This window comes from Fukomys damarensis, unplaced genomic scaffold (genome assembly GCF_012274545.1).
Source record: "Fukomys damarensis isolate Sample0158 unplaced genomic scaffold, DMR_v1.0_HiC HiC_scaffold_21, whole genome shotgun sequence".
Classification (NCBI taxonomy): domain Eukaryota; kingdom Metazoa; phylum Chordata; class Mammalia; order Rodentia; family Bathyergidae; genus Fukomys; species Fukomys damarensis.
Window position 1 is genome coordinate 40,800,095 of NW_022900933.1, and position 25,700 is coordinate 40,825,794.

The 25,700-nt window shown below is 41.2% G+C and overlaps 1 protein-coding gene across 10 annotated transcripts in view; it reads left to right on the forward strand.

Moving 5' to 3' along the window:
- Window positions 1-25,700, forward strand: part of Tdrd9 (tudor domain containing 9) — an 84,092-nt gene that overhangs the window by 12,547 nt on the left and 45,845 nt on the right. For all 10 annotated transcript variants that reach the window (XR_004518349.1, XM_033766845.1, XM_033766848.1 and 7 more), the window contains exons 2-9: window positions 1,305-1,411; window positions 3,759-3,856; window positions 5,648-5,869; window positions 6,362-6,484; window positions 8,671-8,751; window positions 11,653-11,817; window positions 18,819-18,922; window positions 24,228-24,289. Coding sequence is in view for 9 of the 10 variants with exons in the window: in XM_033766845.1 (XP_033622736.1) it covers window positions 1,305-1,411; window positions 3,759-3,856; window positions 5,648-5,869; window positions 6,362-6,484; window positions 8,671-8,751; window positions 11,653-11,817; window positions 18,819-18,922; window positions 24,228-24,289 (962 nt within the window). In the remaining variant the exon portion in view is untranslated. The remainder of the gene's footprint in view (window positions 1-1,304; window positions 1,412-3,758; window positions 3,857-5,647; window positions 5,870-6,361; window positions 6,485-8,670; window positions 8,752-11,652; window positions 11,818-18,818; window positions 18,923-24,227; window positions 24,290-25,700) is intronic.

A 25,700-nucleotide genomic window follows, 5' to 3' on the forward strand; every position in this document is an offset into this window, starting at 1 on the left:
TTTTGATGGTACTAGGGATTGAACCCAGAGCCTTTGCACTGAGCTACATCCCCAGGCCTTTTAAAATTTTTAAATTTTGAGACCAGGTCTCAGTAAATTACTGAGTTGCCCAGGCTGGGCTCAAACTTGTGATCTTCCTGCCTCAGCCTCCCAGAGTGCTGGTATTATAGGCATGTGACATCATGCCCAGCTCCTCCCTGGAATTCTTTATACCCTTACCTAGTTTTTTTTTTTTCTGCATCACTATTTAATATCTTACATACAGGTTATATGTCATTCGTTAGAATGACAGTTTCTTCAGGGCAGGGGATTAGTTTTGTTTACTGTGCTTTCTTTGGTGTCTAAAACAGCGTCTTCTGTGTGACAGGAACTCTGTAATATTTGCTGAGTGAGCACATGCTTCCATGCATGTCTGTGCATGTGCCCTACTGTTCATGTGTGCAAGTACTGCACTAAGTATGCTTTGTAGTTTTTTTTGAGACAAGGTCCCACTATGTAGCCCAGGTGGGCCTTGAACTTGCGGCAGTCCTCCCAGGTGCTGGGATTACAGGTGTGTGTCACTGTCCTTGGCTGGACTAAGTGTGTTTTTGAGGAGAAATGTAGATAGTAAGCAGTATATGTTTTAAGTTTTAGTAGATACCGCACAGATTGCCCTTTAGGGTAAATGGACATACCACTTGCCACCCTCTCCTAATAAATAGTCTGAGAATATTTGATCTTTTGCCAACTTAATGGGTAATAAAAAGGGATTCTCATTGTTTTGATTTGCATTTATATGGTAACTGAGTTTAGCATCTTCTCGTTTGCTTATTGACCTTGTGGATTCTCCGCCATGGCTTAACATAGAGTAATGATGGAGGAGCTTCTCTGAGCCCCAGATGTTCGGTGGCCTTTTAGAAATGCTGTGCTAACTGCATGGTCAGCTTTCTGCCACTGCTTCACGTTACCTGACACTGGCAAGTTACAGGAGGAGGTATTTGTTTGGGCTGTGGTTTCAGAGCTTTCAGTTCGAGGTTGGCTGGCTCTGAGTCAGGAGCATGGTGTTGGAAGGGCATGGCAGAGGAAAGCTGCTCACCTCATGTCATCCAGGAAGCAGAGGGCTGGGGGAGAGCCCAGGAGGAAGGGGCAGGGGGCAGATGCGGTTCCCACAGTTGCACCTCCATGGCCCACTCCATCAAGTGGAGCCCACCTGGACAGGCTGTTGGCTCTCAGTGGGTTGGTGCTCTCACAGTCAGGGTCCTCTCCGCAAGTCTCTCAGTACAGTCAAGATTGTGTGGCACACTGACTTATATTACTATTTTCAGATCACTCTACCAGAGGAGTTCAGAGATAGAGTATATCGACAAATACAGACAACTTGAAGCACGAGAATTTGACATGTATGGCAGTGACCAATCAACAGGTAGGCAAGGTAAGCAGCTCTCTTTAAATACTTTATAGCTGGATATGGATTACATGCCTGTAATCCTAGCATTTGGAGGCCAAGGCAGGAGGATTGCTGTGAGTTTGAGGCCATCCTGGGCAACATAGGGAGTTCAAGGCTGGCCTAAACAACGGAGAGAGACCCTGTCTCAAAAAACAAACAATACACTCCCAAAAACCTTAGATATGGTAATGTGTGAGTGCTTCACATTACTATATATAATGAATGGAGTTTTTTAAAAATAGTAAACATTAATACAAAATTTTTAAAAAGCAAAAATATGTAAATAAAAAGTGAAGGGTCTTAAGGTCCCGAGTTTGATCTCTGGTACCATTAAATAAAAAAAGTGAAGGGTGCCTTTACACCCCTGCCCAGGACACACTGTAGAGAAGGTGGAGTGAGTTGCTTTCATTATATTATCAGTCTTAGACCCTGTTCATGTGATAGAAGATGCCCTTTGAATTTTTGCTTTAGAAAAAGTTATCCATGCAGACTCTATCCATCTTGCTGAGAAGCTCCTGTCCTATCCTTTGTACACCTGTGCTGTAAGTAATGACAGAAGTTGAAGTTAGGATAATATTTTCCTTTTTTTTAATGCTAGTATCCTGTATTATAGTTAATTTCTCATTTATCTTTCCTCTTAAGGCAAAAGCAGCCTGAGACCTTTGCCTTCCTGTCTGTTTTTAGACACTGGCTTGGCATCTTTTCATTGGCTGCTCCTCCCTTCAGTGCCTTTAACAAGATGTTTTTGTGTTTTACCTAGCATCTTTAGTTGCTTCTGGAGGGAGGTTTGTCTGAACAACAATAACGTACTGTGCTATTCCCCAGCTGCTTGCTCTTCCCTTTACCCCTGCTGTGCGTGGCCTCTCTGAGAGGCCTGTGGCTTCTCCTCCTGACTGTGTTCTCAAGGCTGGCACACCAACTGGGAAGGAAGGAGGCATCACTGATGCTCTTCAGAGCTGGCAGGAGTGGTGGATGACAGCGATGTGTAATGTTGCAAAGAAAACCCTATATTTTTAGTGGGCTTCGCAGTGGCTGGGGATTGAGATGAGAGGAGAGGATAGGTAGGCTGTGCAGGGCAGAACTTGGCGACTGTTTCCAAGCCAGTAGCACGGACTCTTTGGAGGAGCACTGCTTTTCACAGAGGAGCAGGTTTTGCTTTGAGATCTGGCCCCTCTGGTTGTGAAATTGAGAATGAGGACCATGCAGCTTGATTTAAATACAGGAAAAGAGGGACTGGGTAGGGGTTCTGTGGCAGAGTGCTTGTCTGACATGTGGGAGGCCCTGGGTTTGACCCCCAGCATATGTGTGTGCATGTGCACAAATGTGTATGTGAATACACATTTCATTTATGATATATAGAAAGTAACCACATCTTAACTATATATCATTAGACCAATTATGAAAGTAAAGTTTGAAGGCTATATTTATAAAGGAGGACAGTGGCAGGATGGAGCTGTTGGTACAGAAAGAAAGAAGAAGGGTGGGGAGAGGGAGGAAAGGGGAGAGAGGAAAAGGGGGCTTTGTGGGAGAGAAGTATGCAGAAGGGAGCCGTTTGGCAGAGAGACAGGAAGGCTTAAGAGTTTATTTTGAGGGCCCGGGATTTAGCTCAGTGGTTCTGGTGCCTGCTTTGCAAGTGCAGGGACCTTAGTTTGATCCCTGGTACCAAAAAAACAAAAAGCAAAAACAAACAAACAAACAAAAAATAGTTTATTTTGGAAATGAGTCTTATTTCCCAGTGAAGCCTCGAATCTCATGAATTTTCATGCCTCTTCTGTCTGTGGAGTGAGAGCCAGGGGTCATTCAGGATCCCTGCGGCAGCTGTGCGTACATTCATAGGACGTTGCATAGGGGGCGCTGGTCAGACATCGCAGCCAGCACCCTTAGCAGACTGAATTTGTCCCCTTTTACTGACTGTACCTGTAGTTTGTAAGTTGACTTAGATTTATTTATTGCTACTGTTCATTTATTTTATTAGCAAGAACACAATGAACATATTGAAGTGTTCGGCTAAAAATCCTTTTTAGTACTGTTTAATAAAATTGTAAGTACTGAGTTTCACAGGTGCTTGCCTTAGGAGGTGCTATGAGCCCACAGCACTGGTGGCTGTGAGGAAGGATCTGAATGCTCATTTTGATTGTCTGCATCAATAGTGGGTACTTAGAGAAGTTTCTAAGGAGACTGCTGACAGAGTTAGCCTGTGAAAATGTATTCTTTGATGTCTATGTGCCCTGTACATGCCATATGTACAGATTAGATATAACATTGGGTTGGTTACTGTATCTTTTTTCAGGTAAGATATATCATTGTATTTATTTGTTTTGTCTGAATCCAGGTCCAAGACCATCTTTGATTAAATTAAGCAATGTGACCTGTATCCCAGAGACAACTTACAAATATCCTGATTTGCCTGTAAATCGATGTAAAGAAGAGGTAAAGTTTGTAAATGTAATTTATGCTGGTTGAATAAATGCCTGAGGCCAACATTGTTTTTACAGTGTGAAAAATTACTAGGTGAGCATACCTGTGGTGTGTGAGGCCCTGAGGCAGACGGAGGTGGTTAATCCCGGGGTTGTGAGGAGGTGATTTTTATTTTTTATTTTTATTTCTTGAGACAGAGTCTGTGTAGTCCAGACTGGCCTTGAACTTGCTATGTTGCTTAAGCTAGCACTGAACTTGCAGTCCTCTTGTCTGAGCCTCCTGAATGCTGGGATTGCAGGCGTGGTTTTATGTAACAACCATGTGCTGATTTTTCTTTTGGCCTGCGCTTAATGTATTTAGCCTCCACCTGAGTGTATCTCCTGGCATTGAGCTCTTCACCTAGCCTTTTCTGTCTGCATGCTTGCCCCACCCAGGGAGAGCTTCCTACTGAGAAGTTTACTGCCAGATCTGTTGTTAAAAGGAAATACACTTAAGCACTGTCATCCCCCCACCCCTTTTGCAGGGTTGGGGAGCAAATCCAGGGCCTTGGGCATGGTTGGCAAGTGCTCTGCCACTGAACTATATAACCGGCCTTCCATTAGGTCTGTCTTACAGTGTGTGGCCCTTTTTTTTCTGTTTGTTCATTGATTAGATCAATCATTGACAAATCATTTTGTTACCAATGCCAGTTCAGATCTAGCAGTAGGATGGTTGGGTTTCTAATTAATTTCTTGTTATTAAAATAAACATGGCTAAAGAAAGGGTATTAGAATTTTTATTGGCTGTTCTAGTGGAAAAAACAGATATAGATAAAACAGGAATTGTTCCAAATTTTATTTTGGTTAAGATTGAATCATACAGTGTTTATAGGACAGTGTACTTTATTAATTTTTAGATATTAAAATTAATATTACATTTAATTTGCATTCCCTGATTCTAACAGTTTCTAGAAAGATAAGAGAGTTTAAATAAGTTTAAGGAATGAAGAAGTCGTGTGTGGACAATGGAATTAGGGTTTTAGGATACTTGGTATAACCTGTAAGTGGAAAAGTGAAAGTTAACTTTTAAAAAGTTCATCTGAATAATTTTAAATGAAAAAAGTTTTTGAGACATGAAGGGAGGGCAGGGACAGGGGAAAAAATGAGAACTGAGACAGAGTCTCACTAAGTAGGTCAGACTGGTCTTCAGCTCATTGTGTAGCCCAGGCTGGCTTCAAACCCATGGCGATCCTCCTGCCTCAGCTTCCCAAGTGCTGGGTAGTACCACACCCAGTTTAAAATGAAATTGTATTTATTTTTATTTTTTTGGTTTTTTGGTACCGGCGATTGAACTTGAGTTCTTACGCTTGCAAGGCAGGCACCTGAACCACTGAGCTAAATCCCCGGCCCTAAAATGAAATTTTAAAACTACTAGAATATAATAACAGTTATTTTCATGTTTTTCAGTGGAATTGCAATGCAGATTCACTAGAAAATTTTGAATTATAATAGAAATTTAGACTTGAAGAGCCACAGAAATCTAATTTAGTATTTTCATTTTTTTGGAAGAAATTGAGACCTAGAGAGCTGAAGTTATGTTGGCCTGGTTTTCATAGCTATTAGTGGTTATGGTAGTAGAATTGGTTTTAAATGTAGCAACTGTTTTCTAGCCTTTTTGTGCTCTTTTGTGATAGGTGGTTAATTAATAACTTAACTTGAAGAAAAACCCTGAAAGTCTTTCTAAGATAGATGATATTTTGCTACTGTATCAGCTTTAAATTTATTTTTCTTTAATAAATTTAATTATTATTTTCTTAAATTCCAGGTTATTTCTTTGATAGAAAGTAATTCTGTGGTAATTATACACGGCTCCACAGGAAGTGGCAAGAGCACTCAACTCCCACAGTACATCTTGGATCATTATTTTCAGCGCTCTGACTACTGCAACATTGTGGTTACCCAGCCACGGAAGATAGGAGCCAGCAGCATTGCCAGGTGGATCAGTAAAGAGCGCTCATGGGCCCTCGGTGGTCTGGTGGGCTACCAGGTGAGAAGAGAGAGGAAACAAACTCTCTCATTGTTGGTCTCTTATTCTGTATAGATTGACAATAGGATGTGACTGTTTTCTACTGGAATTTAGAATGGAACCATTACAGAATAAAATGGTGACATAATGTACAGAAATAATGAAGCTGAATTTGTTGAACATAACTTAATTTCGATCCTAGTTGAACAGGACAAAAGCGTGAACCCTCAGGCTCATGGCTTTTACAGTTGTATGTTTATAGTCAAGAAGGTGTCTTCATACATGGTGGTACTGTATGCAGGAGCTGTGGGCAGAGGTATCATGCTAGATATGCTGAAGACAAAAAAGTTGTCTTGAGAACTTGACTTTTAATTTGGATTCTATATATCTTAAGAAATACAGTAATTTTTTCTTACTTGCATTATAAAATGGACATAGCCTCTTTGGGTAGTTAAGTAGGAGCCATTGAAACCTGAACTCTTGTCCCTTTCTCTTTTCCCTCCCTGGTTTTAGGTAGGGCTGGAGAAGATAGCAACAGAAGACACCAGGTTAATTTATATGACCACTGGAGTTCTGCTTCAGAAAATAGTCAGTGCTAAGAGTCTGATGGAATTCACGCATATCTTCATTGACGAAGTGAGTTTTCTGATCCCCAGTTTCCCCCTCAAAAAAGACCCACAAAAACCAAAACTCTATATTGTGACCCTTATCTCTGTGCCTGTCTTAGCTTTTTTATTTTTGCCCTTCCCCTGGACATTTCTTGGTAGGAAGGAGTATTTGATTGATGTTTGTATTTTTCTTTTCTCCCTCCTCTTTTCCCTCCCTGTACTGGGGACTGAACCTAGTACCTTCGCACTGAGCTACATCTTCAGTTGTTTTTCACTTTTCATTTTGTTGAATTTGTGATGCTCCATCCTCAGCCTGCCAGAGTGCTGTCATTACTGGTGTGCACCACCATGCCTAGCTGTATATTCAAGAGTAGTTTTACTGAGTGGAAGATGGTGTGTTTCAACAACTTTCTCAGTAGCTTCAGAAGTGACTCTACCCCAAACTCCTGTGTTTAAAACTTTGTCACTACTTCTACCTTCAAATGTGGCTCTTTTCTGGAGGGAGCAGATGTACCAATTTACACACAGGGTTGCAAGGGTGTGAGGTGGGGCTGGAGTGCTCAGTAGAGGCTGAAATCCTACCATAGGGCAGCGGTTGGCGTGAGGGCTTGTCACTTGCTTTTGATGTGTGTGACAGTTAATAATAGCAAGATTTACCACAGGGCCTAGACTAGAAATGGTTATAGAAAGAAGCATCAAGCCTTGTATTTTTTTTTATCTGAAGAAGACTCTGTTCTTCAACTTTAGGCTTCTCTCTACATGGTGGCAGGGAAAGGAGACTTTTACTGTCCCCTTGTGTATTGAGGTATCCTAACCAAGTAGAGTTACTAGATTCTTTTTAAAAAATGACCGTTTGTCCTTGGCTGGTCCAGGTGGGGCAGGGTGGGAAGGGTGGAACAGCTGTGGATCCTTGGGTGGCTTATCCTATGTCTGTATCTCTGTTTGAGCAGGGATAGGAGACAACTGCTTCTCTTAAGAAGGCCCTGTGCTGCTGATCTTAAATTTCTGCTTGTTCTCCTCAGACCCTAACCTTGTTCTGGTTTACTTGCTTTTGACTGGCCCAGCTTTTCCAGGGCCAGCCTTGTCCATCTGTGTGAGCTATAGATGTGCCTATCATGGAACATGATATGTGACTCCCCAGCCAGTATTAGATTGCTACTTCTTTATCTCTTGTCTTAGTTATTGTTTTCTTTGCTGAGACAAAATACCTGACACCTAAAGTTAAACAAGGAAAGGTTTATTACAGTTTACAGTTTGTAAAAGTCCATAGTTGGCTGTCTTCAAGGTAAGGTGGGATGGCATTGGGGCATTACAGTAGAGAAACAGCTCATGGCAGGCAGAAGGCAGCAAAAGTATCAAGCAGTGATAATAGCAGCCTTTTTTCTGTCTTTTATCCTTTCTGTCTATCCACTCACACCCAGATGGGGCACTGTTAATCCTAGCATTGCACCATGAATCAACCCCAGCATCACATCTGTAATCCCAGTATCATGCACTCTAGATCCAGACATCTCTGGAAAGCTCCACTTATGACCTCATGAGGCTTTGGGGGGACATCTAGATATAAACCATAATGTCCCTTCACTTGCTAAAATAGCAGCGAGACTTTAGACAGGAGAGGTGTCAGCAGATGTGTAGGGAGGTCACAGGCCTCCAACCACAGGCTGTAGATTGGACATGCCCAGCTTTCCTGGGCCATCATATTCAGTGAAGAGGAACTGTCTTGGGCCTATATAAATATATACAAATAGTTAATGTAAATAAGTAATAAACTTACCTTATTTTTTGATCCTTTTTTGTTACAGTGCAGGTATATGTGCACCCCAGGGGTCAGCAAAGGGCCCAGGGGCTTGGCCCAGTGGTCCTCTGTGCTTGGAAAGGTAGGGATATGTTAGTTGTCACAGTGACCTGGAGACTCTATTAACATCAAATGGAAAGAGCTAAGGATACTCAATATTGCTCTGCCCAAGTGCCAAGGCCCTAAAGAGACACAGAAGTGACACTGACCCATATGTACCCACTGGTTTGTGGGCAGATGCCCTTCATTTCCTCTTACCCAGCAGTGTTTCCATTTCCCTGGGGAGTTGCATTCAATGAGAACTGGTTTGGTCCCCTGTCCCCAAGAGGTGTTAAGACCCCCTTCCCCTCCGCTCATTCAGCAGTGTTTTGTGTGTTCCTCAATTCAATGTAGAGTGTCCCCTTTTTATATTGTAGGTACATGAGCGAACTGAAGAAATGGATTTCTTGCTGTTGGTAGTCCGAAAACTTTTGAGAACAAATTCACGTTTTGTGAAGGTAAATTTGATGTTTTGAGTAACAGAAATACTTGAGATTTATTATCTAGTTTGTTTCTTGCTATTTTTAATAGAAACAACTGGGGCCAAGTCTCTTAAAATTGGCCATCATGTGTAGTACTCCATGTCTTGCTATGGAGCAGGCAGGAAGGTGTTCTTTTATGGACACACTATGAAATACTTTTTGGTTATTATGTTGTGTTCAATTCTGACACTTTGTGTAGATTGAAGGAAATGGTCTAATAATAATTGAATATGATGAAATGCTGGGTCTTGGAGCTTTGCTTTTGCTTGAAAAAATACCACAGTTTAAAGGGATGACCCTGAAATCACCATTTTGGAAATAGCACCAAAAAATACCAAAGGGTTTTCAAGTTTGAGGACAGTGTATGCATGACTGTTTTAGAGATGTAGTTCATGAGGCTGGGGATTTAGCTTAGTGGTTACACTGCCTGCCTTGAAAGTGCAAGGTCCTGAGTTCAATTCCCACTACCCCCCCAAAAAAGTGTAGGTCATGAGTTAACTGAAAGTCATATTTGAACAAAAAGGAGGAAGATGGGAACTATGCCAAAACAGTGAAGGTTTTAGAATAATTATGTCATCTAAAAAGTCTGAACATGACACCCTCAATCCAGCTATGCTAAGCAGAGTTCTTCAGGGACCAACTTTGGTAGCAGTGTTTGGGAATATGCACGTCATTATAGCATGGAGTTGTTAAAGATTCGTTGTTACTGGAAGACAATTTTCTAAATCATGAAGTGTTTGATGTCCAAGGGTCTAATTTGTTCATTTGTTCAGGGAGAAATTTCTCCTCTTCTACTCCAGAGGAACTCCAGAGTTCTTCCTTGGTGAGAAATAAATGCAACCTGAACTTGGCAGTATGTTGTTTTGCTGCTCTAGGGGGCTGGAGAATGTGTGAGACAATGGGCTTTTCATTCCTGTTTGTCCACTTACTGATTTTTTTTGGGGGGGGTTAGATTCTTTCTTTATTTATTTTTTTAATTTAACAAAAAAATTTTTTTTGGTACCGTGGATTGAACTCGGGTCCTTGCACTTGCAAGGCAGGACACCGAATGGTTTTAGATTCTTTATATAGTCTAGATATTAATCTTCTAGATTAATAGAAGAATAGCTTGGAAAGATTTTCCTCCAATTCTGTAGGTTGTCTCTTTACTCTTTTTTTTTTTTGTTTTTTTTGTTTTTTTTTGTTTTTTTGAGACAGGATCTCACTATGTAGTTCAGACTGTTCTGGAACTCACTGTGTAGCCCAGGCTGGTCTCAAATTCCCAGCGATCCTCCTGCCTCAGCCTCCCGAGTGCTGGGATTACAGGTGTGTGCTACCAAGCCCGGCCTCTTTACTCTTGATTGTTTCCTTTGCTGTGCGGAAGCTTTTTAATTTGATGTAGTCTATTTGTTGATTATTGATATTATTTCCTGCTTTATTTGGGGTCCTACTCTCGAAGTCTTTGCCTGTGCTTATGGCTTCAACTGTTTCCCTTCAGCAATTGCAGGGTTTCTGGTCTATATCTAGATCTTTGATCCATTTTTATTTGGTTTTAGTACAGGGTGAGAGATTGGGATCTAGTTTCAGTCGTCTGCATGTGGATACCCAGTTTTCCCAGCACAATTTGTTAAAGAAGCTGTCTTTTCTTCAGTGTATATTTTTGGCTGTTTTGTAAAAAAAAAAATCAGGTGGCTGTAGGTACATGGGTTTGTTTCTGTGCTTCTGTTCTATTTTATTGGTCTGCCTGGCTGTTTTTGTCCCAGTACCATGTTGTTTTTGTTACTATGGCTTTGTAATATAATTTGCCTATAGCATTGCTTTTTCCCCCCTCAGGATTGCTTTGGCAATTCTGGCTCTTTGGTGATTCTGTATAAATTTTAGGATTTTTAAAAAGTTCTGTGAGAATGCTGTTTAATAGGAACCATATTGATTCTGTAGGCTGTTCTTGGTAATGTAATATCATTTTTTTTTCTACCAGAGATTGAACTTAGGACCTTGTGCTTGCCAGGCAGGTGTGGAGCCACTGAGCTATATCCCTGGCCCTTGGTAATGTCATTTTTTTTGGACCAGGGATTGAACTCAGAACCTTGTATTTGGGAGGCAGGCACGGCCACTGAGCTAAATTACCAGTAATGTCATTTTAATGATATTAGTTCTACCAATGACCTTTCCATTTCTAAAGTCCTAATTTCTTTCTTCAGTATTCTGTAGTTTCCACTATAGAGGTCTTTCATCTCTTGGTTGACTCCTAGGCATTTATTTATTTATTTATTTATTTATTTATTGAATCTATTGTGAATGGATTTGCTTTCCTAACTTACTTTTTGGCAGGTTAGTTATTGTGACATAGAAGTGCTATTGGTTTTGTGTGTTGATTTTATATTGTTGTATTTTCTTTTTGGCAGAACTGAAGACTTCAGTCAGTTCTAAGCCTGCAAGGTCTTGCTGAGATGTGGGCTGGTTTTTCTTGGCTGCTGCACAGCCCTTTCCTTGGGCCTTCTCTGGTTCCTTGGGGTGTAGTCAAGGTTTTCTGGACCTCTTGTCTTTTTCTTTGGGGGTTTATTCTTTTGGGGTTTATTCATTTTACTGGAACACATTATCTAGTAACTTATTTTTTAAAAATTTATTTCCTGGTACAATTATAACTTAGATTTTTGAGGAAATGTGCTTTCCCATTTGTTAAAATTATCGAAGAATAGTAAAAATGTCTTTGAGCATTCTCTAAAATGCAATAATGTATATAATAAATGAACTTAATTCAAGATATTCTTTTGAAAAATTGCAAAAGTTACTAAATACAGGAATGATGCCGAGACATGCCTGGGATTTTAAGTGTTTTCATTTCAGTGATTATCATTGTCATTGTCTATGTGTTTGCATGGTATCTCTCCTTGGTAGGTAGTCCTGATGTCAGCTACCATCAACTGTAAAGAGTTTGCAGACTACTTTGCTGTTCCTGTTCAGAACAAGATGAATTCTGCATATGTTTTTGAAGTGGAAGGCATGCCCCACTCAATCGAAGAGTACTATCTTAATGATTTGGAGCACATTTATCATAGTAGGGTATGTTGGAATGAATTGTTTGTCACACTGAGTAGAATTTTGTATTTGATCAAAATAAACCTGCATTTACTATCTATGGCTGCAAATCCCTATTTGAAGTCAGAGCAGAGAGATGGGAGGGAAAGGGGTTGGAGAGGAGTAAAGGATGAAGCTCCTGGGTAAAATGTCATAAACCATGAGAACAATAAATATAGTGCACATCCCTGTGATAATTTTAGAGATGGTTTCATGTCATTGAAAAAGAAAATGTCAGATTTTGGTCAGCTCCAAATTGTAAATTTATTTGGTGGGAGGAGATAATTTTATTTCAAATACAGTTTTGATTAAACTTAGATTTTCCAGAGTAAGGTGCAGGAGGCGGATTTGTATTGTGACAGTGAAGAATTGGGAGAACACATTCTTATGAAAAGTTGCAGTGGATTTAAAATTGCTTTTGTTATGGTGCACATTAAGAGGACTTGGAAGTCAAAAGTCAAAGCAGGTGTGACAGGTCTTCCTGCCTCTGCTGGGAGTACAGCTGAGTGGTGGAGAACTTGTATCGGCAACCTCTGCAGTAGATTCCAGTCTCCTGCCCAGTGTACAATGCAAGGCTGAAGAAAAACTAAAAGATAGAACTAAAGAGACAGAGAGATGGGGAACTAGGACAGCCAGTGCTGAGCAACCAGCAAAGGCCCTGGTCAGACCAAGCTACTGATTTTTATTGGTAATCAACTGGGGTAAAGGTGAGCTACATTAGGGGACAGGACTAAATGGGGGGACATGCACTCATGTAGTTGCTATGGATACTATACAGGCAAGGCTTGTAAAGGGAAAAGACAAAGCATTCTTGAATTAGGAATATAATAGACAAAATATAGGATTCTAATTAGAACCTTGTCCTTCTAGTCAAGATTTTAGTCATAGGAATGGAATTTGGGTGCAAGCTACTCAGACTCAGCTACTGTGTTATCGCATATTGAGCCTCACAGCTTCACAAGCCATTCCTCTGGTCTCAGCTGTGGCTGTTAATGGGTAGGTCATACTAACCTATGGGCTACCGTTGTGCTTATGAGGTGCTTCCCTAAGTCATGTAAGTTTCAGTCAAACTCACTTCTTAAAATGAGCCAATTTGAGGGGTTAACTTTACAGCCTGTACTACTTACACCTTGCTTTGGGCGTAATCAATATTGCTGTCCCCTGCAGATTTGTCTGTCAGGTTCAAGCCTCTGCACTGCAAGAGAAAAGAAAAGAGCAAAGCAAAGAACCACTTTGTCCCGCCTCCTCCTGTCTTTTGTCCACCCAGCATCCTTCCTACGAGAGGAGACTGCTGTTAGGGTTTCTTATGATTCCTTGCACACATTTTTATGTCTGTGCAGAATGTATGAGTATGCTGCTGCTCTTTTTCTCTGATGTGGTAGCATTCTGTGCTCACTTTGCTTTTTGATCTTCCACATCTCTTAATATGGGTAGGTAGTTTTCCTCATTTTCTTTTTAGAGATACATAACATTCCTTCATGTGAATATTCTATTCTTCAAGTCAAGTATTTCTGGTCATACTACAAAAGTGAATAACTTTGCCCACATACCACCATGTGTGTTTTACAGTCTATCTTGTATGTCAGTGTTTCTGAGCCTCAGCACTCTTGGTGTTTGGTCTGGTTCATTGTGTGTTGGGGACATTTATTCCTGGCCCTCACCCAAAACGCTGCAGTTAACCACCTCTCCTCTTCTCCATTATGATGAATGAAAATGTTTCTAGAGATTGCTAAATGTTCCCTGGGGAATAATCCCCTTAGTCCCCATGAGAACCCCTGAGTCCCCTAGGCTGTGTCTTCTAGAATATGCGTCTCTGGAAGGAGAACTGCTAGGTCAAACAATGCATGCATTTGCAATTTTGGTGGATGCTGCCCAGTTGTTCTGAATAGGAATTTGAATATTAAAAACATTTGGGACCCCGGTTGGTGCCACATGCCTGTAATCTTAGCACTCTGAGAGGCTGAGGCAGGAAGATTTCAAGTTTGAGCCCAGCTTGGACAATTTAGTGACTTAGTGAGGCTTGGTCTCAAAGTACGGGAAAAAAAGTAAAACAGGCTGAGGAAGAAGCTCAGTGTGAAGGCCCTGGGTTCATTCCCAGACTGCAGACAGAACAACACAACACAACAAAACACAAGGACAGTTGGCTGTTGGGTCCTAGGGGTGTGGCATAGTGGAGAGTACTTGTCTAGCATGTGCAAGGCTTTGGGGTTCATCCCCAGTACCCCCATGTCTTCTATTACAATGGAGGTTGCACCTGACTTACAAATTTAGTTTGTCAAAGCAAATCATGTCATTTTTTTTCCATGCGTACAAGGGTAACAATGCATTGTACTAAATATGTAAGGTCATATCTACATGGGTTTGATTACAGAAACTAATAAAGGTCTAGCATGTGCAAGGCTTTGGGGTTCATCCCCAGTACCCCCATGTCTTCTATTACAATGGAGGTTGCACCTGACTTACAAATTTAGTTTGTCAAAGCAAATCATGTCATTTTTTTTCCATGCGTACAAGGGTAACAATGCATTGTACTAAATATGTAAGGTCATATCTACATGGGTTTGATTACAGAAACTAATAAAGTATTCTCTAAATAATGAAAAAAAGAATAAGATAAGACTACAAGAGCAAGAAGCAATTTAAATATGTCCAGGGACCATTTTCATCTTCAGAATTAAGGATTATTTTAATCTTACATCGTTGCCTTTTCTCTTTTACTTTCCTTTTTAGTTTTATTTTAGGATTCCCTATTTTTAATGTTCATACAGAGATTTCTTTAACTGAAATACCGAATAGTTTCTCTGGTGTGAAAAACTATAATAGTACACAGGATCCTAATGAGATAATTAATAATGTGAAATGGGAAGTAAAGGGCTAAAGGTGTAGGGAAAGTGGGAAGGGTGGGGGAAAGGTAATAAGGGAGAGGAAAAAAATATGAGAAACTGAAAAAATGGAAATAAAGTGTCTGTAAATGGGGAGGGGAGGAGGGGGGTGAAAGGATGGCAATGACAAGGGGAAAAAATGAGAATCAAGACCTATTATGTAAAGGTACAGAATCCCAATGATGAATGTAACTGTATTGTATACCTAGATTGTACCAATAAACTCAATAAAAAGAAAAAAAATATATAAAATAAATTTTATCATTAAAAAAAAAAGCAAATCATGTCAGAGGCAGGTCCCTGATAACCTTTAAATGTAGCACTGTTTTGTAATCCAAAAGAATTTATTTATTTATTTTTTGCCACCAGGGATTGAGCTTGGGAGGCAGGCAGCAGAAACGCTGAGCTAAATCCTCAGCCCCATATCCAACTTTTAAATAACAGTATTTCAAAGCAAAATGGAAAGAATTTTATAGTAAACACCTATTTACCCATTGCAATCCTGTTACTTTGTAGCACTCTTTAAAAATCTTCTTTTGGCAATGACAGCTGCTCAGACTCTGCTTTTAGATGACCTTGACAGTCTGGAGGAGTTCTGGTTACGTGTTTCGTAGGATTCACCTCTCTTGATATTTGACTGGCGTTTTTCTCATGTTAGACTAGAGACCACAGGGTAGAGTGCCATTTCCTCTCTGTCATGGGTACACACTGTTACCTTGACTCATCACGGGTAGCTTTGACCTTGATCTGCTGGCCAAGGTTGTGTTTACCAGGTTTCGCCAGCATAATGGTACTTTCTGTTTCCTTTCTCCTTTCTGCTCTCTTCAGAAGCAAGTCATGAAGTGCTGTCCTTACTTGGATGGAGAGGAGGGAATACTTTCTTTATAACATTTGCTTTTTCTGATCATTTTGTAATGTGACATGATGGCTTACTAGTCTTTCATTGGGTTAAAGTTTAATTTTTTTTTTTTTTTTTTTTTTTGGTGCTAGGGATTGAACTCTCTGGTCCTTGTGCTTGTGAGGTAGGTGATGGCACCACTGAGCTACATTCCTGGCCCTAATTCTTCTTGATATTGTTTTGTTTTGTATGTCAGAGCACACAGGCATTTAGGTGATTCCTTGTGGACATGCCGGGGAGTGGGTCAGACATGGGCTTTTGTTCTCTGAGTCCCTGTAGTCAGGACAGCCAGCTTCTCAGCTTGTGGTTAGTTATGTTTAGCAGGCTAGTGAGCCCCTGGCTTTAGCATTGCTTATGAAACATCCTGTCTGTGGTACCTAGAGGCACACAGTAAATATTTCAATGAATGAATACACAAGACTTAGTTGTATAAAATTGTTTTTTGCATTGGGCATCAGTCCTAGGACCTTGTCTGTGCTAGGCACATGCTCTACCAGTAAGCTGCATTTCCGGTCCCTGTGTATTACTTTTTTTTTTTTTTTTTGAGACAGGGTCTCACTATGTAGTTGAGACTGACCTGGAACTCACTATGTATCCCAGACAGGTCTTGAACTCACAGTGATCCTCCTGCCTCAGCCTCCCGAGTGCTAGGATTACAGGCATGCACCACCATGCCTGGCCCCTGTGTATTACTTTTGAGCTATGAAAGTGGTGTTCTGTATAGAATCTGTCACATAGTTTTTGAAGTCAGAGGACCTTTGTTCAGGTTCCAGTTGTATTTTTATTCCTACTGCCATCATAGGACCTTCCCATTTTGTCCAGGGCTACCAGGGAGAGGCCCCTTCCTAGTGTGGAACACAACCTTTCTGCCTGTGTTTCTCTCTTATCCCTTCCTTCTACGGGATCTTGACTGATTTATGTCCAGCCTCTTCTTACCTTAATATCTTCTCTCCTCTCCCTTGGGTGTCCACATTTAAACATAAGTGAGTTTCTTTCATCTTCTAAAGTGCCCTCTGATCCAAGATTCTCTATAGCCTTTGCAAACTTCGTGTGGACTCGGGGTGTCTCCTTCAGTCATCCTTGGTTCTCAGCATGGCTCTGCTGTCCCTGCTTAGCTTTCCCTGTGTTTACCAGGGTCTCTGTGGCCTTGATAAGTCAGCAGAGATCCGACCTGGGCTTCCTTGGTCTCTGAGATTTGATGCTGCTGGCCACTGATCCTTGCCTTCCCTGGGTCCCCTGGTGCACTCCTGTTTTGTTTGTTTGTTTGTTTGTTTTGTTTTGTTTTTTGTTATTGGCTATGGCTTTTCCCTTTCTGTATTCTTTCATCTTTAATTTTCATTAGTACTGCCTGCAGTAAATAATTTCATTGTGGGGATTTGGTATTGCAGAAAGGTACACAGAATGTCGGTGTGCACGCTAATGACCCCAAGGTGCACATCTGTCATTCAGATCCAGAAGTAGTGCATTGTACAGCCCCACTGCAGGTGTGTTTTGGGTCCACACCCCTCCATCCTGAAGCGCAGCCATTTATGCATGCTGGATAGGGTCTACTTCTTATCTTTAGGATTAATCCACTTAAATTGGATGCCACCTGTCTCTTGCACCATTTCTTTTCCCACTGCCTGCACCACCTTTCATCTCACTTGTTGCATGGATTCCCTGCTTATCTTTCAGGATTCCCTGGCCAGCCAAATTGTGATGTTCTGTTACTGGCAGAAGTGCTAGGCTTCAGGGCCTCTGTTTAGGACAGAAACACTGGCTTCTGCCTCATTCTGTGGATGAAATCACAATAGCCGAATGTGAGTGGGAAGAATGGCAAAGTGGCCTGGAGGGACACACTTAGCCTCTTATCCCATCTCCTGACCCCCTACTTACATTTGTTGTGGTCTCTTGGTCTTGGGTCTTCATGTTTGTTTCAGGCCTGGCACACAGCAAGGCCAGATCTACTATGCTTCGTCATCTTTTCAGGGCTGATGGGGAAAGCAGGGCTATGTTTGGTTTCCTATCAGGGTGTTTAAAAAGTCCTTACTGATCTTTGGTTCTTGAACTCAGTGGAGTTACTTGTGAGTCAGTGACATGCTTTTTGCATGGCTTATTTGTAGGTGGGCTTGGATGCTACTGTTGGAGTTTGTGGAATGTATATTTTTTTCCTCTTTTTGTACAGTTGCCATGGTGAATATTTGGTTATTGTTTGGATAAAGCAGAAGTATTTAAGATAGGATTTGTATATCAGGAATGTATTAGCCATGCTTCTTCAAAATGATTAATAAAATAAGTGAGTTTGTCATATCACCAGAATTGTAGTAATAATGAGAAAGGTATTTGGGAGCAGCTTTTTATTAATTCTATTAGTGAAAAGACTGATAAAAGTGATCAGATCTGTTTGTACCGTACACCAGTTGTACAAGCTGCCTGATGGGACAGTTGTGTGTACCACCAGTGGTTCAAGGCCAGTGGTAATGTGTTAAACAGCCAGCCCTTCGTATTCCTCAAAAAAATTCAGAAAGTCTATAAATAGATTTTGTGGGAATTCTGGTGTAGCTGCTTGAAGGATCTTGTAGAGATACATACCGGGCTGTGGCGGCTCCTGCTGCCTGTGCAGTGATTGTTTCCACCTGCCTGGGGCATGGCAACCTGCCTGGCATTCTGCAGAGGCATCTGAGGTGAGCTTCTGAGCCATCTGGGCCTGGGCTGGCTTTGTTTTAACACACAATTAAAAGCAGTCTAGTCATCTCCTCAGTGCTGCAGGCCCTCTCCTCATGTGGTTATGTGATGGCACATTGGCAGAGATGTGAGCCTGCCATTTCCCGGCACTCCCCACAGGCTGTTGGGAGGATGTTGAAACTATAGGACTCTTGGAGGCAGGGCTCTGACAAGCAGGAGGGCATGGAGAATAGACCCAGACCTCCTTGGCTCTAGACCTCTGGTGCAGCTTCTCTTGTGCTTTCAGAACAGATTTCCTGCCGAACATTTTGTCTCTGTTTGGGCTCAGATCCTACCCCTGCGCCCAGTGACTGGCAGAGGTGACTGCTGAATACTGCACCATACATGTCAGGTGCCCAAGCCATGCTCCACACAGCCAGTGGTCAAGGGTTGGCTGAAAATGGTATTATTTTTGTTAGGAATATTTGTTGGAGTGATGTGCCAAAGAAGAGCATCTGTAATCCTGTTTTAGTGTTCTAGCTTTTTTCTTTAACTGCTTTCAGCTCTCTCCCTGTCTCCTGGAGGAGCCAGCGATAACAAAGGGTGTCTATGAAGTTGCTGTCTCCCTCATTCAGATGTTTGATGACTTGGAGGTGAAAGAGAACAGGTAAGAGGCACTCTTCCTGTGCTTCAGTGTGTATGTGACTTGCAGCCCTTGTCACCCACTTGAGACTTGTGTTTTCACAGTATGAAGATTTATCTGCAGTTTATTTTCAGTAGCCACTGTACATATTTTAAAACCAGACTAGTATTTTGGAAGTATTTTACTGGAAACTTGTACTTAAAGTAATCATGCTGAGTATAGTTTTTAGGTTACAAGCTAGGATCTGTAGCATGGAGGGGGAATAGTTTTTCCAGACAGAGCTTTCACATTGCTCCTTGGGGAACTTTACTACATTAGGAGAATCTTATCAGAAGCCCGTCTTTGCCTTTGTTTTTATTTGTTAGCATGATATATTTCTGATACTCGTCAGAATTCTTTTGTAGTCCAGGCATTGATTTCTTTAGCTGGTTCTTTGAACCTGGGACATGTTTTCCCTTCAGAAGGACAGTTTTAGTAGTAAGTGATAGCTAGAGTCTATAATTTTATTTTATTTTGTTTATTAACTTTTTTGGTGCTGGGGATTGAACTCAGGACCTTGTATTGAGAGTCAGGCAGCGGAACCACTGAGCCATATCCCCTGTCCTAGAGTCTCTAATTTTAAAATATCACACTTTATTATTGAAATTTTACTGTGCTGCTTTTACTACAGCTCATAAACAGCACTTACATTTTAAGGACAACAATGAACATGTAGATTCCACCTCCTCCTGGCAACCAGGACTAGATTTCTGGGGTGGCTTTTCTCTTGTAGGCCTTAGCCACACAGCCCCATATTAGTCCTTAGTTACGAAATTTAGACTTTCTTTCTTTGATCACTTTCATTCTTCACGGAGTCTTTTGGTAAATGTTTTCAGTTTTGTGTGTGTGTGTGTGTGTGTGTGTGTGTGTGTGTGTGTGTGTGTGTGTGTGTGTGTGTGTTTTTTGGAGATCAAACTCAGGACCTTGTGCTTGTGAGGTGCTACTGAGCTAAATCCCAGGCCCTGTTTTCAGTTTTTATGTAGCTAAAATTTTCTTTTATCTTGCTAATTCTTAAAACATTTTAAAATTGACCGATAGAATTACAAGTATTTACTGTTAGCTGGGTGTCGTGGTGCATGTCTGTAATCCTAGCCCTGCAGAGGCTGAGACAGGAGAATCACTACAAGTTTGAGGCCAGCCTGGTGTTCAGAGTGAGTTCAAGGCCAGCCTGCACTACAAAGGGAGACCTTATTTCAAAAACAAAAAAGCAAACAAGCAAAAAAACTACTGTATACTGCACAATGCTTTGACATTGTGAAGTTACTTAATCTTGCTATTTGACATATACATTCCTTTCATTTTTGAGATTCATTTTTGTTAGCTATAGGTTGACCATCCAGTATCTGAAATGCTTAGAGTGAGAAGTGTTTCAGATTTTGGAGTTTTTCAGATGTGAAATATTTACATAGACTTTCTAGATGAGCACCCGTAATGTGAAAACCTCAAATCTGAAATGCTTCAAAATCCGAAGTTTTTGACAGAGATAGCGGAAGTTTGGCTTTTGGAGCATTTCATATTTTCAGGTTGGAGATGCTCAACCTATATAAAAGTCTTAAGTTGTGGGCTGGGGCCTTAGCTTAGTGATTCCTCCACTTGTCTCAAAAGCGCAAGGTCCTGAGTTCTATCACTGGTACCAAAAAACAAAACAAAATAAAAAACAAATAAAAGTCTAAGTTGCTTTGTACTTCTCTCCTTATACTTCCTTTTTCTAATTTTATTTAAGTACATTATTGAGCTATGACTTACTATGAGATAGCAGGGTACACCTACCTATTTTTATTTTCTTTCTATATTTTGATGATCTTTTCCCATAATCTGGCTTCTGTTATTGCAGTGAAAAGCCCCCTTTTGGTCTAATTGCCCAGTCTGGGTAAATCTGTCTTTTTAGTCTTAACTTTCAGCTAGATGCTTTGTCTTTGATGTTCTACAGCCTCATTGCTGAGAGAAGGTGTGAATTCCTTTTCCTTTGTCTTGCTTGAGCTCCAGAGAGCTTTCTGAGTCTCAATATTGGTATCTCTGCCCAACACCTTCTTCTGGTAGCTTTAACAGCCACCGATGATCTTGTCGGAGTCCATTGTTATGTGAATTATGTTCTAAATTTACTTTGCTTTGTGTTTATTCTGAGATTATTCTATAAAGTATTTTCCTCTTATTGCCAGGAGAGTTCAAATATATTCCTACTACTCAGGAGGCAGAGGTAGAAGGATCACCATGAGTTCAAGGCCAGCTTGAGCTACACAGTGAGTTCAAGGCTGGCCTGAACTACATAGTGAGACCCTGTCTCAACAAGCAAAACAAAACAAAAATATGGATTTCCTCTCTCTGTCCTTGTTTTTTCTCCCTTTAAACAATTTTTATTAGTATGTGTTTATAGTATATAATTACTATATTCATTGTGGGAAACTGATATGTTTACATAACACATCTTAATTCTTTTTGCCCTTCCTCTATCCATTTAAATTTTTTTTCTTTTACCAGCCTCTGATTTATTTATTTATTTTATAAGTCCTTTCCAAGTTAATTATGATAAACAGCCAGTTAACAGGCCAGAAATGTATAAATTGTGTATAACAATTACATTAAATCAAGGTATAATTTGGCCACGATAGATTACAATATCCTTTTTGTCTATTAGTTTTTTATTTCTTTTTTTTTCATACCAGAGAGCGAACTTGGAACCTTTCACTTGTGAGGCAGGCAGCGGCACCAGTAAGCTAAATCCCCAGCCCTATTTTCTATTATTTTGTGTTTTATTTTTTTCTTTCTTTTTCAGGAAAGTTTATTATATATTTTTAATACATGTCTTTTTCAGTACATTTCCCAAAACTTGTTTAAAAAATTTTTAAAATTTTTACTAGTACATGTTTACAGTACATAATGATTACATTCATTGTTGGGGAGTTGGTACGTACATAACATACCTCAATTCTTTTTTTCTTTTTCTTGGTACGGGGCATTGAACTCAGGGCCTCATGCTTAACTGGTAGGTGCTGTACTGCTGAGCTACATCCTTGACCCATCAGTTCTTTTCTTTCCCCTTTTCCTTTACACCCTTTTTAAAAATTTTTTTGGCCAGCATCAGATTCATTTATAAGTCCTTATCAAATTAATTATCATAAACAGATTAACAGCCAGACTGCCAGGTTTTTGTTTATCTGGGAAAGTCTCTGTTTTTCTTCATTAATAAAGAATAGTTTTGCGTCTTTGTTGACTTTTTCTTGAGCACTTTGGATATGCCATCCTTGTGCTTTTTGGAATCTGTTGTTTCACTGTGAAGGTGGTTTTTAATTTTATTGGGGTTTCATTTGTAGACGGCATATCATTTTTTTCCTGTTGCTTTCAAAAGTTTTCCCTTGCATTTAGCTTCCATCATTCACCACTGTGTAGTAGTGGGTCCTCTAGCAGGTATTTTCATTGTCTTTTTAAGACAGCTGCTGCCGGGAATTTAGCTCAGTGGTTCCACTGCCTGCCTCGCAGTGCAAGGACCCACGTTTGATCCCTGGTACAAAAAAAAAAACAGCCACTTTTGGGCACATGGTAAGACCATTGACCTCTGGGCAGCTTCCTGAGCCCATTGACCACCAAACAGTCTTCTTGGCTGGAGGCTTTGCTGTGTGGCTGCCTGTCGAAGTGAAAAAGGCACCTTCAGGCCCAGAGAGAGAGGCACAGTAGGAGCTGAAGGTGCAGGGAAGGAATACTTGAGTGCTGCTATCCCCTTAGTGATGGAATCAGTTTGTCATCAGCTCTCTGGGCTGGCTTGCCAGGGAATGACACTGTGTTTAGGACTTAGGATTGGCCTCTGCTTCAGGGTGTGGTCACCAGGAGCAGTGGTCAGCTCGGCCTTGGACAGAGAAGGTGCTCGTTGTTGAGTCTGCCTCCAGCATATTGCTTCCCTGCCACTTTGCATTGCACAGTCCCTGAGGAACTGGAGAAGGCTGACTAATAGCCACAGGGCCACTAGTCCATCTGCCTACTGAAAATCTCTTTTGCCGTGATTGCCTTGTTGTGGGCTTGTCTTTGATGTCCTCTCCAGAAGGCTTGCCCCAGTGCTTCCCTTTCAGATTCCTTTTCATCAGTATTCTAGCTGTTATTTCAAGTTCCCGACCACCTGGCCACCTGTTAGCTTCTGCCTGTTGATTTGGGTAGACCACCTTATGGCCGTGTCTCCTGCCTGAAGTAGGGCCCTGGATGCGCTGCTCAGCATCCTCTTGGTGGGGGAGGGCTCCTTTCCAACACCTGTGGGTGGCGCTGTAATGCTGGCTGTTGCTAGCATCCTATTCAGGTCCAGCCTCAAACCAGGCTTGTACTTTTGATCATTATGGCTGAGCCAGGTGTGGCTTAGAGGATGGTGGCTGAGAAGTAAGGCAGGCCCATGGAATGCTGAGCCACCTGTGTTGCCATTGATAGCCCACCTAGCATAAGCCTTTGTCCTTTGCAGTTACTTTTCCCAGGCACAGGCTCAGTTGTTCTTCCTTGGCTTTGCTGTGGCTGCCTCCTCAGTGCCCTGCTCATCCCTTCTGGACAGGTACTTTGTATGTACCCCTCCCCCAGCCCTTTACTGTGTGCTTCTGTTTGTTTCTTTCATGGTCTTCTTGATGAACTGAGGGGGCCTTGTCGTTCACTTGCTTCTTGTCTGTCTCTCCAGCTAGGGGCTTGTGGAGGAAGGAGAGTTGTAATTTCATGCAAAAGTAAATGTACTGGGGGACTGGGAATTTAGCTCAGTGGTTCTGCTGTCTGCCTCATAAGCACAAGGTCCTGAGTTTGATCCCTGGTACAAAAAAAAAAAAAAAAAAAAAAAAAAAAAAAAAAAAAAAAAAAAAAAAAAAAAAAAAGTATTGGGCCAGGGATTTAGCTCAGGGGCTCCATCGCCTGCTTCACAAGCACCAAAACAAACAAACAAAAAAACACCCCTAAAAATGTATTCACAGTAGTGGGGCAGTGAATGGATGATTTCTGCAAAAAATTCTAATAATAATTTTGTGTCTGATAACAGTTTGTAATTATTTTAAATGTTTTCTGTCTGGGGTCCTGGGTTACAGCAATGGAATATCCAGGGAAACATTTACACCTAGTGTATCTCACGGGCAAGGACAATGGAGTCAAGACTCAGGCCTCTGAGTGATGCTGGGCCAGGTGCAGTCCCTCTAGCCGGCTTTCATAGGTGCCATGGAGGATATTACATGCCGAGATCTGCAGGAGCTTTCAGGGTCGCAGCCAGCAGGTTCAGGGTTCTTGCAAAGGAGCAGATGTTCTATCCCTTTTCACTTTTGTGCATCTCACATTTTGACAGGAACAAGAAATCAGGGGCCCAGTTTGTGTCAGAGAGGAGCAGTGTGTTGGTGTTTTTGCCAGGTATGAATGTCATAATCCTGTGACCTAGACTTGTAGCACTTTGCATAGCACCAGGTAGGAAACACGGTGTTCTCCATGTCTATTTTTTATTTTTAGACACTGAGAATGTGAACAACTGTGACTTGCATTTTAACTTCTTACTGTAACCTTTGCATTGCTAAAGAAATTTCTTATTGACAGTGAAGAGTTTAACTTTTTAAAGGTAGTCTTGCCACCTTCCAAATTTTCAGTAAGACATTGAACTTTGTTAAACTTGCATTCATTTGTATGGTTGTAAATGTGAGGTAATTATTATCAGTCTGCATTAAAGCTTATTTAGTAGCAGTAAAACATGTCATAATACTGTGAGAATAGTCAGGTTAATCTTTAAGTTCCTTTCTCAGTGTGTGAAAAGATAGTCTCTTATACCTTTCTGAAAAGATGAATTTGTGTTAAACTGTACTTTTTCAAAATGATTTTTATTTAATTTTTTTATTTTTTAAAGGGGAAGGGGTTTTATTTGGCTTACAGTTCATAGAGGTTTCAGTCCATAATCAGCTAACTCCAAGGCAAGGATAACAAATAGGTATGGCACGGCAGAAACAATGTGGCATATACAAGTCGGGAAAAGTAACACCAGAGAGAGTTAACAGCTTTTTTCTGACCCTTTTATCTTATTCAGACTACTTGGGGTGGGTAGCACTCACACCCTTATCCTAGTGTCCTTGAGCCTAGCCTTGCATCATGAGTCAGTTCCAGCTTCACACTCTCTAGATCACTCCTATGATCACAGGAGGGTTTGGGAGGACATCTAGACCCAAACCGTAACATTCTGCCCATGACCCCCAAAGACTCATGCACATTCCTTTACACAAAAGTCACTTAGTACATCTCTAAGAGTTGCCAAAATCCTCTAACAGTTTCAGCATTGCTGAAAAGTCCAAGTCCAAGTTCTCCTCTGAGATTTAAAGCAAACTCTTAGCTGCAGGTCCCTGTACAAATGAAAAGAAAGTCACATACTTCAATATTCAATGGCACAAGCTAGACATTATCATTCCAAAAGGTACAAACAGGAGGATACAAAGGAATGGGACCAAAGTAAGTCCAAAATCCAGTGGGTGAAACATTAAATCCTACAGTTCCATTTCCAGCATCCTCAGAAATCTGTGGCAAGTTGGAACTCCAAAGTATTCTGGTGGCCCCGCCCCTACAGCACTTTTGGTGGTTGTAGTTCTCAAGGCTTCTTTCTTGGGCTGGCTCTGCTCCCTCCTTGCAACTTTCCTCAGACTATCCATGCTCCTGGCTTCTCCAAACTTCTGGGGTCTCCAGTGCATCTTCAGCTTCTTCACATTCACAGCCTCATACATTGCCCTCTCATGGGCACACTGCCTGGCCTCCCAGGCCTTCTTCTGATATCCGGGTGTAAGTCTTC